This window comes from Hetaerina americana, unplaced genomic scaffold (genome assembly GCF_022747635.1).
Source record: "Hetaerina americana unplaced genomic scaffold, ioHetAmer1.1.p SCAF_1, whole genome shotgun sequence".
NCBI classification, from domain to species: Eukaryota; Metazoa; Arthropoda; class Insecta; order Odonata; family Calopterygidae; genus Hetaerina; species Hetaerina americana.
This window is the reverse complement of record NW_027286069.1, coordinates 92,881,892-92,900,480: the sequence shown is the minus strand read 5'-3', so window position 1 is coordinate 92,900,480 and position 18,589 is coordinate 92,881,892. Positions and strand designations below refer to the sequence as shown.

The 18,589-nt window shown below is 40.6% G+C and overlaps 1 protein-coding gene across 4 annotated transcripts in view; it reads left to right on the top strand.

The window, feature by feature from the left end:
• Nucleotides 1–18,589, top strand: part of Tomosyn (syntaxin-binding protein tomosyn) — a 376,266-nt gene that overhangs the window by 249,427 nt on the left and 108,250 nt on the right. For all 4 annotated transcript variants that reach the window (XM_071593464.1, XM_071593456.1, XM_071593448.1 and 1 more), the window contains exons 3-4: nucleotides 5,905–6,138; nucleotides 10,136–10,270. In XM_071593464.1, the coding sequence (XP_071449565.1) occupies nucleotides 5,905–6,138; nucleotides 10,136–10,270 (369 nt within the window). The remainder of the gene's footprint in view (nucleotides 1–5,904; nucleotides 6,139–10,135; nucleotides 10,271–18,589) is intronic.

The following is an 18,589-nucleotide window of genomic DNA, read 5'->3' as shown; positions in this document are numbered from 1 at the left end:
AGCTCATTGAGATACAGGGTCACTCCTTCTTTAAGTTCTTCATCGCTGTCAAATCTTTTTCCTGCCAAAAAGTCTTTAAGCTTTGTAAAGAGATGAAAATCTGAAGGGGCCAAGTCCGGGCTATACGGTGGATGGTCGAAAGTTTCCCATTTGAATTGCTGCAAAAGTTTTTGTGTTATCCCAGCTGCATGAGGCCTGGCATTGTCATGAACGAGAATGACACCAGTAGACAATAGACCTCGCCGCCGATTTTGTATTGCCCGCCGTAATTTCTTTAATGTTTCACAATACGCATTGGCATTAATAGTGTCTCCACGGGCCATAAAATCAATAAGCAATACACCTCGTCGATCCCAGAAAATGGTTGCCATGAGTTTCCTGGTGGACAGAACTGTCTTGAATTTTTTTGGTTTGTTTGGTGAATGAGCATGATGCCACTCCATTGACTGTCGTTTACTCTCAGGTGATGCATAACAAACCCATGTTTCGTCACCAGTAATTATGCGAGTCAAGAAAGAGTCTCCTTCATCAGAATAACGTCCCAAAAACGTCAGTGCTGCAGCCATACGCTTGGTTTTGTGCTCATCTGTAAGCTTGCGAGGGACCCATCTTGCACAAATTTTTGCATAATGCAGATGGTGTTTAACAATTTCATGAACAATTGTTCGAGAAACATTGGGAAAATGCTCACAGATGTCATCAATTGTGACGCGCCGATCGTTCCTCACGAATTCGTCAACTGAGCTCACCAGTTGGTCTGTAATGACAGACGGTCTCCCCGAACGCTCATCGTCGTGTGTGTTCCCCCTCCCCATGTTGAAGTTGCGACACCACCGCCGAACAGACGACTCGTCCATTACATTGTCTCCATACACCTCCTTTAATTGGCGATGAATATCACATGGGCGAACGTTTCTTGCATTGAGGAATTTAATCACTGCCCTCACTTCACAACTGGCGGCGTTCTCAATTTTTTTAAACATTGTAAACAATCACAGAAACAACACAGGCAATGCTAGCGTCACGCAACTTGGCTCAGAGAAGGCAGACAAGCCACTGAAGCTATCTGACCTCGTCCAGCGGCTACTCGCGTCGTCAGCACTTCATGCGGCACGAACGGGTACTACTTTCCGGATGACCCTCGTACTTAAGGGTTTAGGAAAACGTAGGAAACAGGAGTTTTTATGGACTAATTCGTAGCATTAACGAGGGAGGAATTCGGTCTGAAGACTTAATCAGATCATTGTTAGTACCTATTCCAAAAATGGAAAAAGTAAATGGAGAGGGGATTATTGAGTTAAATTCAAAGAAGGCAGGAAAGATGGGTACAGAGCGCTTTGATTGGGGTTGGGATGTTGGATGGGAGAGCGCCAGGCAAGCCAGGAAGGGACAGGAATAAGATAGGCATGTTGGACGGAATGATGTGAGGAAGGAATTATTTGGAGTTTAAGAGTGCCTTCTTGTAGTGTCGGTTGTCAGGTTGTGTTTTGTTAGTAGAAGCGAGGAAATGTATCATGCAACTCTTATATAGATAGTGTCTGTCTAAAACCTACCGTAATCGGTTGAATACCAAAATAATACCTAACTCGGGCAACTTTTAATTATTACTAACTTGCCATTTGCAGTATTTTTGGCTGTTTTTATTCTGCAAAATCTTATTTTTTAACAATCGATAGGAATAACTCACACTGTTTATATGCTTATTAAGCAATTAAATGACTTTGTTTTTTGACGGAAACAATGGTCGGCAATCCCTTTTCGTTGGGTGTTTGTATTTAATTGTGCTCTACTGAAATTCTTAGTTGGGAAATGGGGGAGCCAATCACATTCGGCATTGATTCCATTGAAAAGATTCTAAGCGTTGTAGTAATATCATATTTTGGATGCATGCTAGTTACAGACGATCATACTGAGCAAGAACTCCCACATCGCAAACGTCGTCAAATTGTGAAACGAATGCTCATTCTGTGAGTGAATGAATAGTTTTGGTCTTAAGGATTTAGTTAGATAGCTTTCTTTGGTCAATCAAAGACTTGGTCTTAAATATCCACTTACAGTTCTCTTGCACATTGACTGCCTGAATGGGGAATTTCTCGTGAGGCTGCCGGAGGGTAACATGAGCATTCAAATCCCGTGGGAGTTCTTTTTTTTCGGTAAGGTAGTCACAATCATGCGTCCCTCGCTCGCATGTCATAGTCTCGAAACGACTGAAACGTAGATGGATCTTACTTCCCTTGTCTAGGGGATGTAGGGAACGTTTTTCAAGCTAAAAGATTCGTTGCAAGGAGCCAGATCCCCTCTAGGCTTCTTAGAATGGAGGCTCAAGTTTTTTTCATTCCCTCTTTCCCCATCCCACCTCACCAAACTCTTTTGCTTCACTAGTTGGGCTCCGATGATCGTATTAGACTCAAGCCCGCTCGTGGAAAAAAATATAAATCAAAAAGGGCAACGTGGATGAAAAATGCCTCTCAGACCTCCTCGACGCCCTCTTCCCCCCTTTGCTTCCCTTTACTCCCCAACACCCCCCCCCCCGGCGTCCTTCCCCTAGGGTCTCCACTACCTGAAACACTCCTCCAACCCTCCCCCAGCCTCTCTCCCGCAAGCTACACCTCTCGCGTGTTCAAGGCGCTTTCTTCGGGAAGCACGTGCGGATGGTCCTCCTTCCCTCCCCACCTACCCTGCCCTGACCCTCACCCACAACCCCGCCGCAACTCTTCGATCACCTTCCTTCTCCGCTACTTTTTCTCCCCCTCCGGACTCCCCTTTCCCCCAAACATTTCCCCCCTTCACGTTTTCATTTTCTTCCCTCCGCACTCGCTTGTCCCCGCGCTTCCTGAATGCCGTGCTCCGTTTTTTCCTCCTCCCTCCTCTCCCTCCTTCCTCTCCTCACTCCCTTCCTTACCTCCTCCCCCGACTTCCCTCCGCCTCTGGTGCAGGAACTCAAGCGTTGAATGGGTAAACTTCAGCATCGTCCACCCCGGATTCCTTTGGTTTCCCACAGCGTATGCCGAAGCTGCCAAGGACGACTTATACTTGCCGCTCCACGTCGCCCTTATCTCTCTCTCCCCCCCTCTCCATCCCCCGTGCTCTCCATCGCCGTTTCCCATTTATTTCTCTCTCCTGTCCCCGTACCCCAGTATTCCCCCTTACCCCCCCTTGGCATCCGAACCCCTCATCCTGACCCCCATACCCCCCCCCTGGCCAATGAACCCCTCCCGCTGACCCCGAAGTCTTTCTCCTCCCGAGGGTGAAGTCGGAGAGAAGGGTAGTATCCTCTCCCTCCACCCGAAATTTCTCTCTCTCTCTCTCGCCCTCTCTCCCTCCTGTCTCACGCCCCCACCCACTCTCCTTTCCGCCACGGAGCTCCCTCTTCCATCCTTCCCCAAAAACCCCCATATCCGACTTCACTTTCCACTCATCTTCCCCCGTTTGCCAGGAGTTATCCCATTAGGTTTACGAGGAATTACTGCTGCCGTGCCCTCCCTCTCTTTCGCTCTCTGCGCTCCCTGCCCTTTGTGCGGGGGTATGTGTGTACGTGTGTGGGGAAAAGGGGATGGTGGGCGGAGGGGGAGACGGGTTGGTCGCCGTGGTGGCGCTCAGTGTGTGGGGATTAAAAAAAATTAAAAGTTTGCCCTCCTACGGGGAGAGGTGAAGAGAGAGGGGCGGAGAGAGGAAGAGAGTTGGGGCATGTCAATAATTTACGCTTCCTTATCTTTTTTCGGCCCATAATCCTTCATCGTTCTTTTTTCTGTGGGTTATCCCCATTCCCTTTATTCCTCCCCCCGTGGAGTTGTTTTTGTGATAGCCCCAGAGCGTAATTTCTGATGCTGTGCTTTGTGTGTGCGTATCATGTGTGTATTTTTCCTTTCGTTCAGTCCTCCATGACGTGACTTGTTCTTTCTCCTCCCTCCCCCCGATCTCTCTCTCTACCCTGCTTGACGGTACAATTTGTTTCGTGGCGAAGGATGTATTTACACAGTTTTTTTCGATGGCTTTTGAAGGTTAATTAGCGAACTTTTTAATACATCGGTTCTAATTTTTTCCCATGCTTCTGGGCCTCCGAACGAAATAATGTAGTGCACGCAAGGGGGATTAATTCCTCCCATCAAAGAATCGGGATAATCATGCCTCCACGCGCTCTCATTAAGTATGGCTGTGGTTTTTTGTTTTTTTTTGAACCTATTTTATTTTCTCTTTTTTTTGTACTTCTTATTTGCTCTGCTCCCGAGAAATTATATTCCGCTCCCGGCTGAGTTCGGGGAGGTAGGCCAAATAAGGATTATCTTGGAGTGCATTTTTATTCTCTCGGAGTTGTATGATTAATTTTGCAGTGATGAGATTCTTTTTGGGAATTATTTTTTCTCTGCTAGCGGAAATCACTTTGGCAACTCAAATATTCTCCCTTCCGGTATAACTCTCCTGGACTTCAAGCGGAAAATGACAAACTTGCATTGTTATTACAGCACCGATGGACACTGGATCAATGTAATCCAAATACACGTCTTTTTGGACTAAAGTCGGAATGCCTTTGACGTATCTAAATTTCAGGATTTCCTTGATTTTTGCTGCAAAAATCTCTTCAGTTTTCATGCGAGTTCTCCGAGGGATTTTGAGTGAAGGGAAGGTAGCAGCTGAGTCTCTTGGCGCCGTTGCACTTAGTGGGATGGCTCATAAATGCCCTTGATGTTAGAAAGATAATGGACATTTCTGTTTGTTCCCCCTCCGCTTTTGTTTGAAAAAGCCCTTTATAAACCAAGGCTGTGTAATAGCTTCAGCAAAGAGGCATCTTCTCCATCCCATGGATCCTAAACCATGCCTTATCATTACCTCTATTGTTCCAAGAGAACATTGGAGGCATGGGTGGGAGGGTGACTTATGAGGATTCCGTTGTCTGTCAAGGATTAGTGGTTGGATACACTGATTAATATTTTAGGAACCGCCGGACGGAAAATAGCTAGCATTCTCCTGCAGACAGTTTTCCCAGAAGGTCTTTAACGTTGTTTTGGAAAAACTTGAGCCGGGATGTAAGTGCTACACAGGAGTAAACACAATACAAGGGTAAAATTTGAGTTTACGCTTATTCAGAGAGCTATTGTTTTCTTTGAAAACTTGAGTAAATTCTTTAAACGGAAATATGTTTTGACGTCCTTTTTGTAATGATAACGTCTGGGCATGCTATCAGTTTTTATGGTGCCTCGATGAAAATCAGATAAGCTTTGGTTTCTTAGATACTACGTGTAATTATTAGGAAATAAACCCGTGAAATTAAAAATAGATTAGTATTTCATCAGTACTTGACGCACCTATTTTTAGAGCTGTGTCAATTTCCCTAAATAATCACCTAATTCTACTCCTGAATTAATTTATAATGTGTATAAATCAGAATATCGATCATAATAATGTGGTTGAAATTTTACACGCAAGGTATTAGTTGGCAGTTATGAGGTATAGCATAATTGAATTACCACACGTCCCATTGTTTTTTTCTTCTGGTTTTTCAGCGTCGATTAACAGTAAAAAAATTGGTATTTTCATTTTGTATTCGGGAAAAAGTGTCATCTTTAAATTATGAATTACGTTCTTATTTGTTAGAACCTTGTATGAGCCTACAGTATCTATTACTGGTTGATAATGTAAAGTTACACTTCAGCATACCGTCGATGTTCTGTTTACAAAATTTCTATAACTTTTATTGAAATTATAAACGGGAATCCAATATGGTTACTTCGATTAACCACGGGGTCTGGACACAGACCTAGTCTGAAAAGGAGTTTAAAATTCGGCGTTGCTTTCAAACGGAGGCAGTATTCGTTTTAAGTGTTGCACACATGCTAATCAATATTCGCAGTAATGTGTAAGCCATTAGAAATCATTGTGGTTATCCTTGACGGAATGTTAACTCAGTGTGGGCCGGCCTGGAGTGGACTGTCATGTCATGCACCCGGACTCGAGCGTGGATCCTGCGGCGGAGAGTCTTGGTCTCAGCGGCGGGAGCGGCTCTCGGGCCGTTATACAGATGCAGTTCGTTCTGAACGAGGGATTACTGCTGACGGCCACCGCAGATGATGTTATCCACCTGTGGAATTTCAAGCAGAAGAGGCCAGAGGTGGTGCATTCCCTCAAGTTCCAGCGGGAGAGGTGCGTATAACATTCTCGTCCCTCCACGACGTGGATTCATCCATCCACTGAATCCCATTAATCTCTCTGCTTCCCTGTCTCCAACTCTCCTTCACTCTCTCTCCTTCTCTACTCCCCCATCCCTTTCAAAAACCGCTCTTCAACTCCAATGCCTCAGATTTAGGGGAAAAGGTCATCGCCTTTGCGAAGTCAGGGCCTCCGGGGAAGTTTCTGTAAGGGAGAAAAAGGGAGCATAGGTCAGCTCCCTATTAGGGGATTGCGTGGACCACTACTCATTATTATTTCTCCGCCCTTGCAAGATTCCTTCCGGCGAAGTTGTGTACCCTTGAAGTTTTTTTATTATCCCTCTCCAGATGGGGTAAGCGTTTGCACAGTTAATTTATTCTCCCGGTAGATCTGGGGCCAGGAATGCCTTTCCTTTATTATTTTAGGAAGATGGAAATGTAATGAATAATAATTCAGCTGTAGTATGGAAAGTTATTTCTACGAACATTTTAATGTATTGCTCTCATCTCATTTTTTAATAACACCTTGATGTAAAACTAAAACTTCTTGTACTATTTTTAGAGCTTCAATTTTCAATCATGGTCGAGTCCTTTGGGTCCGAATTCCACGGCCTTTAATTGGAAGGAAAACTTCCTTTTGCAACCCTATCATTATTCATCAGCCTGGGGATCAGGTGCAACTTTCTCAATAATTTTCGAATCCCTAATGCTCGTAGAGCTCTATAGGTCAGACTAAACTTTGAAATGTATTGAAACGGAGAACTTTGTAATTTGTACACGATTTCAGGACTCCTGAACGGAAATTCGATGCAGTGCAGATTAAATTTTTGTGTTGCGGAAATTCCTGAAAGTTTTTCATCAATACCTGTATTATTTTATTCTTAAGACTTTTTATAATCGTATTGTGAGGAATATTTTGACCACTTAGCATAGAGTCTCGGACGACTAGAATTTAAATCTAAATTTTCTGAGGGTCTCGATGTAGCCAACTTCCTCCTAAAACCACATCTCGTATATTCTTTCGAGAATTGCACATTCCACCCACTGGTCATTCCGAAGCAGTTAAATTATTTTTCCTTGTGATGATCTCGAAAGATGATTCATGATATCCTATGCCTTACGGATACATTTTAATTGTATTCTTTCTTTTTTACATCACCATCGATGAAAACTGACCCACCGCTTTTGCAGTGACTCTTCTCACCTGAAGACTCGAACTTAAATCCTGTTGATTGCCAGTTTTTTCACCAGTTTTTAGGTACCTACTGTGTTACCTTATCTCAAGAGACCTCGTTACACAAAGGACGATTTCACCGAGTTTCGAAATGTTCTGCTCTGGATGAATTCCATGGTTATGTGCTCACAGGAATTTTGTTCACTAGATGCTCTGCTTTTAAATTGGGTTGTTAATGCTTTCATGCGTGGAGGGAATACCAGGCATGGTATTCCCTCCATGGATGGATGGCATTTACCTGTTAAAATTAATTACTCCCGTCATAAACCTATTTTATAGAGGAAAATTTAATCTGTAAACAGTAAAATGAATTTTTTACCCTGTGGGGTTCATGAGATATTACCCAATTTTTCTGAATATTTTCTGGAACAGAAATGATGGGAGTCCTCAAAAAATAGTCATTAAAAACAGTTCTAGAAGCCATCGAAGTCGTGGCTCCCAAGACACCCACCAGGTAATGTTAGATCAAAAGATGTTTTTCAGAATCAATTCTTATGCTTTAATGCATTGTACTACTTTTAGTACATTTGCAATGGATTTTTCCGACTTCTGTTTTGGTAATTCCAATTTCATTGCTATCACTCTAAATTTAATTTTTTAAAGTATCTAAATTATATTTGTAGATATTCCATTTGTATTTTTTTCGGTACAATTGGTCAAGGTTAGAATTCTGATAAAATCGTAGATTCAAGTTGAAGATTTCCGTACAGTCCATTGTACTAGAATTTAACTGTATCTCGTGCTCGGAAGTTGAAAGTAATCCATTTCTAAAAGTGCCTCCAAGGGTAGTGGTTTGTTGTGGCAAGGCGGAACGTCCTCTAATGCAACATTGCATAACTTTCAAACGAGTTGTGCCAAAGTAACAAGGTTTCATATTCAGACAAGGAGATGTGCAGTTTTGTTATTCATACTAAATGAACATTCGCGGGGTATTTCAAAGTCGGTGTTTCTGCAGCTATCCAATTACCTCCAACAATTCGTGATCGGCGTGTCCGCGGCCCCCAAGGATGGAGAGCCCTTCGTTTTTATTGTATTTTTCATTTATCGACTGTAGTTTGACAATATACCGTGAAGGCTGCCGGAGGCATTCTACGTGGTTTGGTTTATGATTATTTTTTTCCATTATCGATTCAGTGGTTTTAAATTGGTTTTAGTCACGGGGACGAAAGAAGATTGACCAACACAATAGAAACGCAAAAGTTTCACCAGCAACATTTGAATGACCAACGAGTTCTTTGCGTCGGTCTCACATTTTCCTACTTTCTCACTGAGAGAAACTCCTCATTTTATCACAAGCCCTCACATTCAGAATGTTCATCTCTTGCTTCATTCATTAAATCCTCAGCTTATCTGTGCAGTTTTCCCTTTATTCATAACTTTCTCTCCAAATGGAGAATTTCTATTTGTTATGTTCTTGGCCATCTCCATTGACAAATAAAGCATCTATTTTTTAAAAAAATTATTTGAGTTTTACATTTCGTAAAGGCTACGTAAAATCTTTAATTAAGCCATCCGTACACTGTGTGTAGAAATATTTTATTACCATTCAATATTTGGATATTGCTTGTCCGGAGGGAAATCACTCCGTGCCACGCACCCGAGTGGTGGCTTCCAGAGTACTATGTAGATTTATAAGAGAATTGTCTCCTTGAGGATTTCCCTTGTCAGCATTTTTATCCCCAATTATATTTATTCAGTCAATTTTCCATTCTGTGGAATGTACAACGAAGGCTCTTAATAAGCTTACCCTATGAACACGCTCGTGTTTGATTCGGATTAGATAAATTAGAATTGATTTTTATGTGATTTAGTGGTTGGCGATTCTTAGCTGATTGAAGTCACGTCAACAGTTGAATGATAGTTTATTAGTAAGGATAATGAATTGCAAAAGATGCATCGCTGAGAAAGCTTCTTCTTTTCCCTCTTCTTTTCTTACACTTAAGAGTTTAAGACATTTTGAATCACACTTTTATACCAGGTGTAAATCATTACTGTCAGGTTCACAAATATGCTTTTCAATTTTTAATACCCATGTGTTTTAGTAAATAAGAAAAATTTGTACATAATTATAGATGCAATTACATACATGTGTCATTGAAATATATAATGCCCGGGTATAATAGTCTACAAAATCGAGTGACATCTGAGAAATATTGCCGACAGATAATAACACCGAGATGGAAATTTCTTCGGAATAATTGAAACAAACATTTTCAAAAGTGTGTCACTCATCTATTTCGATTCAGCCGCACATATCACGTGGATATTTTTACTTGAAGGATTATTAGATTGTATTTTGAGGACGCTTTCAGAAATATTACTTCTGTACATTTTTTCCCATTTGTCAGATGCAGTTTGAGAGAATATACCACGCAGGCTGCCTGGGGGGGGGGGGGCTCTCCTACCCGCCCACGTGTATATCCCATCCTCATTTCCTCGAAGACGGAATTCGCTCAATATTCCATCGCGATTGCGTGCCGCGGCCCGGTCTGCGAACATGACAGCTTCCGTGGCGTTAATAATTCAAAGCGGAAGTACAGAATGAAAGTGTCCGTGACCTCTCTCTAGGACTGATTTGATTCCTTTCTGGACATACGCAGTACATGTCCTCGAGAGGTCGTTTTCTCCTTTCCTAGCGTGACGGACGCTCGAAAAAGTTGACGTTCAATCGCGATCCCGAACATTTTTTCATTCGAGGAACTCTCTCTCTCTCGCTTTGTTTCTCAACGCTTTTTCTTTTCTTTGTCATTCCCCTCAGGATAACGGCCATACACCTTCCCCTGCAGAGCAAATGGATCCACGTGGGGACGGAAAGGGGCAACGTCCACGTGGTTCACCTGGATACATTTACCCTATCCGGTTACGTCATCAACTGGAACAAGGCCATCGAAGTGTAAGTATCCATCCTTCCCTTCCTCCCCCTCACACGGGGGTACGCGCATTAACGTTGCGTGGCCGTTTGGCCCTTCATCCCACGTCATCGCGCTCGCCCGGGGTCCTTCTCCAACGACCCCGGCCAAAGGTCCGCAATCCTCCCCACCCTCTGCGATGCCCGTAATCCCCTTCCACCTCCGCCGCCTCCGTGGAATATTTCCCGTAAAATCCTGCCGGCTTAGCAGTAACGCGCTTTGTCGTTCATCCAGAGATCGTGGATTCGAATTCCGTGTAGAGAAGAAGTGCCGTTCTCACTTGTTTCTCGACCCCTGGAAAACCTGATCCTGGCCCTCGGTGATCTCATTGAGAACACTGGAAATCGGATCATTTGCAGGGACCTGAAGTCAAAAGTAAAGGAAATAGGCTCTAAATTTTAATCAGCTTATGGAACCTAAAAATAAAAAAGCGATTGGCGTATTTCAACGACATAATTTTAAAAAAAGACCCTTAACTGTATCAATTTGTCGGATAAACAGATCTTTACGTATGGTGTATTAGCAGCAACATCATGTACTTGTTTAAAACTTAACTACCGATAAACTTGGTTTTTGGTCATTTGTGTGACTGATTTTACTGTCACCTTTATTATTAGGAGATCATCAATGACTGAACGATCTATGAGGTAAAACTATCGGTTAACCTATGTTACCTAAAAACGTCGAATGAACCCTTTAATTAATCAATACTCTCGGAAATGGTCCAAGTTATTTTTTCACCTGCTTGAATATAGATCTCCAAAAAAAATTTTTAGTATTGATTTAGGCTTGTGGGAGGGATTTAAAAGAAGCGACAACAGTAGAAGCATTATATTTAGTATGCTCGCCTAACACTTAGGAGTAAGGGCTGAAATAATATCCGTAGCGCCAAACTAATACGATTTGATTTTGCATAGAAGAGGTATTTTTTGCCTACAGACCTTGTGTGATGGTCATTTAATGCAATATGATAATTTTCTTAGCAATCAATGGAGCGTTTAGGACACATTATCGTGGAATATTTTAAACAGGATCTACGCCAACACAAACTCCGAGTTTTTCACTTAAAGGCTTAGAGGAAAACCCCGTAGTCATTGGGATCATTCTAAAAAAGGAATGAAGGCGTTAAAATTTAATTATCTCACATCTAGTAATAACTTTACTAGCCCAAGGAGTTTTCTCTATGTTATGGGAGTAACTACTTGCTCTCGTTGGGAGAAGGAAAAACAATGAGCCCGATCCGGATCCCCGCCCAGTCATCCGCCCTTCCGCGGTAGAGGGCGGATCCCTCATGAGCGCCCGTCGCGATTCCAATCCCCGCGGATCGCCGCCTGCCTCCGCGGAGGATTCTCACTGTAGCGCTTCGGTTGCTCGCGCGGTCTCTCTCATCACTTTCTTCCGTTCTCCTTTCGAGTGGGGTCGGCCTGAGGACGCGGGACCGAAATAATGATGGCAGTAGTGGTGCCAAACATGGAAAGGGAATGCGAGAGGAGGCAGAGAGAGAGGAGGTTCCATTCCGTGCGACCTTTTGTCCGTCGCGCGCGTGCTTCTCCGCTGCCGTCGGCTCTGTCGGTGCTCAATGCACGCACGCGATATGCGGGCACCTCCTTCCTACTCGCCTGCTCGAGGTCCTACCCTCGTGCCCGAGTGGTCATTGTGCTTCGGCCCAGTGTGGAGATGGGTGCGTCGTCGCCCCTTCCTCCCGCCATGCCCCCCTCTCTCCCCACCCCCCGGTCGTCGGCTGTATGAATATGCGGGGACGGAACATTTCCCGCTGCAGACCTCAAGCTCGGCCGCGTTCCCGACAGCGATCTGGTTCCGTTAATGTGCGTGGGATTTATGTTGAATGGTGCACCTTCCATGCCAACCGCCGTGTGAAATGTTTCATCCTCGCCTCCCCACTCTCTCCCTCGACCCCTCACAGGTGCATGGTTGGTGCCGTATTTTCGGGAATCGTGCAGGTAATGTGGTCGCACAACGTGAAGTTGGGGTTGACGTCACGGTACTCAAGTCGGTCGGTATCTGCGGTTATGTAAGTTGACGTCAAAAGCTTTTGGTTCCAATTTTCCTAGTCATTAATCGTGGGCGCGATGCTCCATTACGGTGGTTCTTCCCTACTTTTCGGTACCGCGCGGATGGGTGGAAAAAAAGTCGCCGCAAATTTTTTATTTTGGGTGCAAATTCCTATTGTGACTGAATAGTCGGTTCAAATAGGATGGACAAAAAGTTGAAACTGGCGATTTTTTATGGGAGGTTTCATAATGAGATAATAAGTGTTTCCGTTGCCCTGTCTAGGTAAATTAATACTACTGCGATAAGTGTGGTCGAACCGAATGATTCCCAATTTAGATAATTTTGCTAAGATTCTTTTTATTTTAGAACGTCTTCGAGATATCTATTGAGACCATTTGACTGATAAGAAAGGTAGATAGATAGATATGGAAACTGTTAATCTCGATTCTTGACAGACGATTATAAAATATAAATGAATAAATTTGCATTATGGACATCAAAGTCTCAAGATAATGTTTGAAACAGTGTATTAATTGCTTATTGAGCGCTTTAAAATGTTTGCCTTAATCTTGTCCTTTATATGATAGTGCCCCTCCCCCAGTGGCTGGTTTAGCTTGACATAATTACGTATCATGGCATGTTATCATCTGTATTACGATATCGTAGGCGAATAACAGGTTTTTGTGATGTAACGATAAATATTTTGATAAACTAATTAGATGCCATCCGGCGGAAATAAAATCATGTCACCAATATCCTTTAATGGCGTACCATGTATTTTATGCTTAGACTGAATTATTTTTATGTAAAAAAATATGATCCTAGAATAATTTTGTAAATTTAGTTAGCAATATTTTAAGCATTAAAGAAAGTAGTAAGTTTTAAATGCTGACACCTCTTATCTTACTGTTTAAAGAAATATTCCTGTAAACCCTTCCGTTTGTCGTTTATCATATTCTCTTTGATATTTATATGAATATATTTGCATTAATTAAAGGTATTAGGCAGAGAAATATTATATAATAATTTATCAGTAGATAATATTTGCTTATCATTGAAGCTGACTGCGTTGTGTTAACTCGCACATTTTAGTGGTTGCTAATTGCTACTTCGGAAATCGCTCAGCGGAATTTTACATCCTTTAATAAAAGAGGACAATAGAATATCTTAGCATTGGAATTTTCATGCGGCATCTAATCTTTAAAAATCTCAAGCAATAGAAATTATTGTCAAATTGGTTCAGATTATGTATCTTAATTATTTTCATTAATTTGTCTCACTATTGTTATCGGAGATCACGTCACAAACAAAGATCGAATATTCCTGGCAATACTAAGGAATAAATAATAAATCCTTGTAAAGCTGCTTTCTTAGGAGGTGACGGAAGAAATAACGTGATATGTAAATGTGTCTTGCATTTCAATGTGCATCAGTATTTAGAAAACTAACAAAATCGTGTCGAAAGTATGGAATTGTGATGATAAATTAATACTAATTTATTTTATGAGATAATTATATTATTGTTGCTATTCACCATACGTTTTTATCAAAACTACTACAGGTATATGATATTATTAAAATTGGTTTTTTAGCCAGTGAATCATGATAGATTTCAGTGACCCTTGGGCTGATGCAGTGTATCATAATTTTAATGTTATTCTTTGTGATTAATCATATATATATACTATATATATGTTCGATATTTTAACCCTATTATTTGGTTGTTAAAGTGAATTGTATAGTATGAGCAAAAATTTAATAAATTATTAAAATTTACTTACTTATTTAAAAAGCTTAGAAAACTTTCTGAAGTTATTGGAAAGGACCGAGTCATGTCATCGTGGAGTAAGTCAGAACAATCAGTTTTCGAAATGTATGGCTTTGAATAGCTTACGGCACGCTCTGACTTGTAAACGCTATAATTGGTGGTGCTGCCTCATGATATCAATTTACTGTGCATATTTAAAAGATATTAGAAGATTATGAATGATGGCCAATCGCAAAGAACTATATCAGTGCGAAGTATTGCATGGAAAATTACACATGAATAAAATATTTTTTCATGAATTAGTCTTTTTAACTGGCGGCAAAATGTTCTACTCTGGTACATGTAATTTGAATTAATTTTTAAACACCCATGCTCAACCGAATTTCAAATTCGAATGGTTTTCACGCAATTTAGGAATTAATAAAACAATATGAAATTTATTTTGTCTTTTCTGGTCTAGTAATCTGAATGAAAAAGTGAAATTCTCTCCGTAATTGGCGAATAGCGGATGAATAGAACTTTAGAATTGTGTTTATATTGCTGAATTGTTCAATTTCTCTCTCTTAGCTGTGAAAATTTAATTTCAAAGCAGTATTAAATTCAGAACCAAAGTTTGGTAGCATGACGATGCATCAAAACATTGCATTTAAAAAGGTTTTAGTACCCAAGTCTGAGGACTCGATTGAAATCACCTTATGCCCAAGCCGCGATTCATTTGGATATCGTCCCCATATATAACCTTAGGTTTACCTGCTCCATTTTCGTTCTGTGGTGGTTTTCCGTCGATTGCCCTTTCGAAATTTCCCGAAGATTATCTCCACTTAATTCGATAATATTGGTTTTGTTCTCTTAAACTCTTACCTCGGTGAGCAAGGGATAGAGGCTTGTGTTCGAACGTCCCACGTACTGGCCCCATATCCATCGGTCGGTGTTCGATTTTCCACTCTATCGGCTTTTTAACCAGAAATAAGCGGGGTCCTCTTGTGTATTCAGGAGCCCTAAGTACGACGTGGAGTCCGTCCGATGGGAAGTTAATCTTTATGCGACGCTCGGTGGACTCAAGTCGTTTAGATTAAGTTAATGCCAACACAGGGTTTCTCTCCCATCGATTTTGGTGGAGCGGTTTATGGTTGCATATGCAGAGTGTGCATGGTCCATTCTGGTGCTTTGTCGTCTTAAGCGGGAGGTTTGCGGAATTTTGGGGACAGTGATGATAAAATAGCAGTATTTCCTTGCAAGTTTCCGGGCACACAAAGCCCTCTATCTTTTGTTCATGAGAAGTTACTACCGTCATGAACCTCTGCCAGAGAGTCTCCCTCTGAATTACGCCAAGCAAGCCTATTTCACCCAATGTGTTGTTCGTCAGTTGTAGAACTGATATTTTGTTCTCATGTGAGAATTATAAAACGCATCCTTGATGAGTTTATGAGCAGAATATGTTTTATGCATCATGTATGGTAAGGTTTCCTTTTCAGTAACAATGTGCATCCTAGGAAAAAGGTTTTTTCTTTCACATACAGAGCAAAAAGAAATTCGTTGACAATTAAATAGTGACTGAATCTATGATGCGTGGGTGAAGGGTAATCAAAGGTTTATAAATTAAGGGATTGAAAGGTGATGTTTTGTCAGCATTACCTGTGTCATTGCTAAAAAAATAGTATCCTTTTGTGTGACCTGAAATCGAATAGCTTCATTCTATATACCATTTATGTCTCGAAATCATTCATTCGGTTGCTCATTTCGGCGAACAATGTTGAGCATCTAATGAAAAGGTTTATTCGTGATGTTGATGGATCGTTCATCGCCCTTCATCTCTTTCCAGGCCATAGGCCACGGTTGAAACCTTTCACCAGTTTGCGAATCGTGCGAATTGATGTGTTCGTCGTTAGTCTTTCGCCGGTGACTCAAAGCAAACAGAAAGTCACGAGTGACCACGTATTGTGACATTTCAGGCGCGATATATTCCAAATTGGTCGTTATCTTTTCTCTTGGAATAGATGAAACGTTTATCCAGGTAAATGTTCGATATCGTTAGAATTCACTTTCTGAAGCCGTTAAGGCCATATATTCAATGAGAAATGTGACTGTATCGCTTTCGTAAGCAAAAACTATCAACGAATAATTATGCTGGGAAAGGTATATTTTCTGAATATTTGCGACCTTTCAGTCAGATACTTTATATATACATATAGTAATTACTTCTAGTGTTCAATGAAATATTGCTCTGTAAGCTTGCATTCCTATGATCATTCGTGGCAATACTAATGAAACTCTTTTGAGGAACAGAATAATTTGCAAAAAGTATTTGCCAATGCATCTAGATAAGTATTGAAAATTGATGTTATACATTTTATGCTATAAATATGTAATCGTTATTTTACCGTTCAAAATTCTTCAAAGCACTAATCTTAAATAGTATTTCATCATTATTCCTCAAGAAATTTTCTCAACTGCAAAATATCCATACCTTATCTATATAAATTCTGGGCAGTGGCTATGAAAGAATTTTTTGCCTTATGCCAAAAATTTGCCTGGTCCTATTTGTATGCGATAGGGTCAATTTGATGGAAAGGTGGTTTTTAAGATAATCGTTATTCGATTCCAACCGTCGTATATGGAATGTTGATTAACGATTTCTGAGTATTATAATGCAGAGGTCAAACAAAGTAATCAACTTTTAATCATATCCTGGCATAAGGTATAACTATAAAAACATAATATATGATACACATGATGTAAAGGATTTGACTATTAGAGTTAAGTGTTCCTCGGTCACCAAAGGAGCAGGCATAAGAACTGTCAACCATGTTTTTCAGAATTTACAATTAATTAACGCTTTGGGTGAAACTAAATAATCAGCCTCAAACTTGTATTTCTCATTGTAACCGCCATTTTTCTGCTGTTTGCCCCCAGATAGTTGTCCTCCTTTTGGTCTAACAGGCAATCGTGGCTTAAATTCCATAACTCTGCAACTGTTCCGATAAATCACATTCATTTTCTGGTAATTAGTAAGCCGGAAGATTTAAAATTCTGTTGCCCAAAATATGCATCTGAATTCACTTTGTGAACAACTTTTTAGTTCGTAATCATAGGGGTTGTTTCGAAATTTCTCTTACCTCAAAAGAACTTCAATCTTCTACTGTGTTGTTTAAGTAAATTTGATGATTTGTTTCTTGATTATCATTTGGCATAACTTTTCGCCTTCTTTTAATATTAGCTAATCTCGGTGATTAATTTTACTTGGGACTCTTAATACTTACGTTGCGTTGATGAAGCTTTGTTTGTCGGACCGATTTCAATTATCACGAGAATGTCTGACGCCTGATATCAGGCAAATTCCTCATATTATCAATTCGAAAAAAAGTTTTATTGTGTCTTTTCAGAAGGTTTATGTATCCTCAAAAGTGCATTTCCGTCTCAGAAAAATTGTCCTATACATAAACTTGTCAGTGTTACCGATAAGTATGATTAGGATACACGGTATTAAATATTATATTTGAAGTTGAACCAGAGTATTGTTCACGCCTTCTCCGTTTTAGTCCCTTGATTATTCTCTTTATAACCTCATTACGCTCCATTCATCTTCTCAGGCGTACGTACTGGGGTGCTAAACTCAAAATTCCGAACTGTAATGGGTGCTGTGTCACAGTACTAAAGTAAGTCATTTTTCCAAGAGAATGACCTTCATCTCTAATAATCGCTCAGTGCACCTAATGGAGTGTAAAAGTTGCCTTTTGTCTTGTTTTAGTTGAATTTTAGCAGTAAATGTACAATAGCAGTAGTATTACAGCAGTAAACTATTAGAAAAATTTCCCACTAAAAAGTTTGATAATGCCATAATCCCTTTACTATGCCCTGGTCCGTTTATGTCTTCGGCATTGAACAATCCTGGATGATTTTTTTATAAAGTCATACGATTAGTTTGGCTTGGGAAAGTAATTTATAATTGTGCTAACTTTATGACAAACTAATGGTTTTAATTCTTCCCTTTCACTCAATGAATTCGTAGGTATTCGTAATGGATGGATATGTTCCAAATGCTCTTATATTTCTTCTCCTGTGATTAATTGCATAGTTTGTAGTGTCTACTTATGGAGCTTATACTGTTATCACATCAATTATTATACTCATGTTATAGAATGCGTTGATATCAATTGTGTCCCTAATTTTAGTTGTACGTTATGTGATATTATTGCCTCATGGCAAATTATTTTTGAGCTGCATACCTATATCCTAAATTTCATCATCATTGTTTACTAATTCCGTTTTAGTGAAGTGATAAACCGTGCACTTGTAATATTCTCCTCGGTGTTCATTACATGTATGGCCTTATTGAATTGATCCTCGAAGTAGAGCCCGCAAAAAAGAATTAATTTTTGCGTAAAACCTTTGACCTTTTCCGGTTTAATTTTCTGTTGCAAAAAACAAAAATATCCTGTACTGAAAAAGGTCTAACTCCCTTCTCCTCTATTGGGACCTCCTATGCGTACCGAATCTCACTCTGGATTTGTGTATCTCGTTG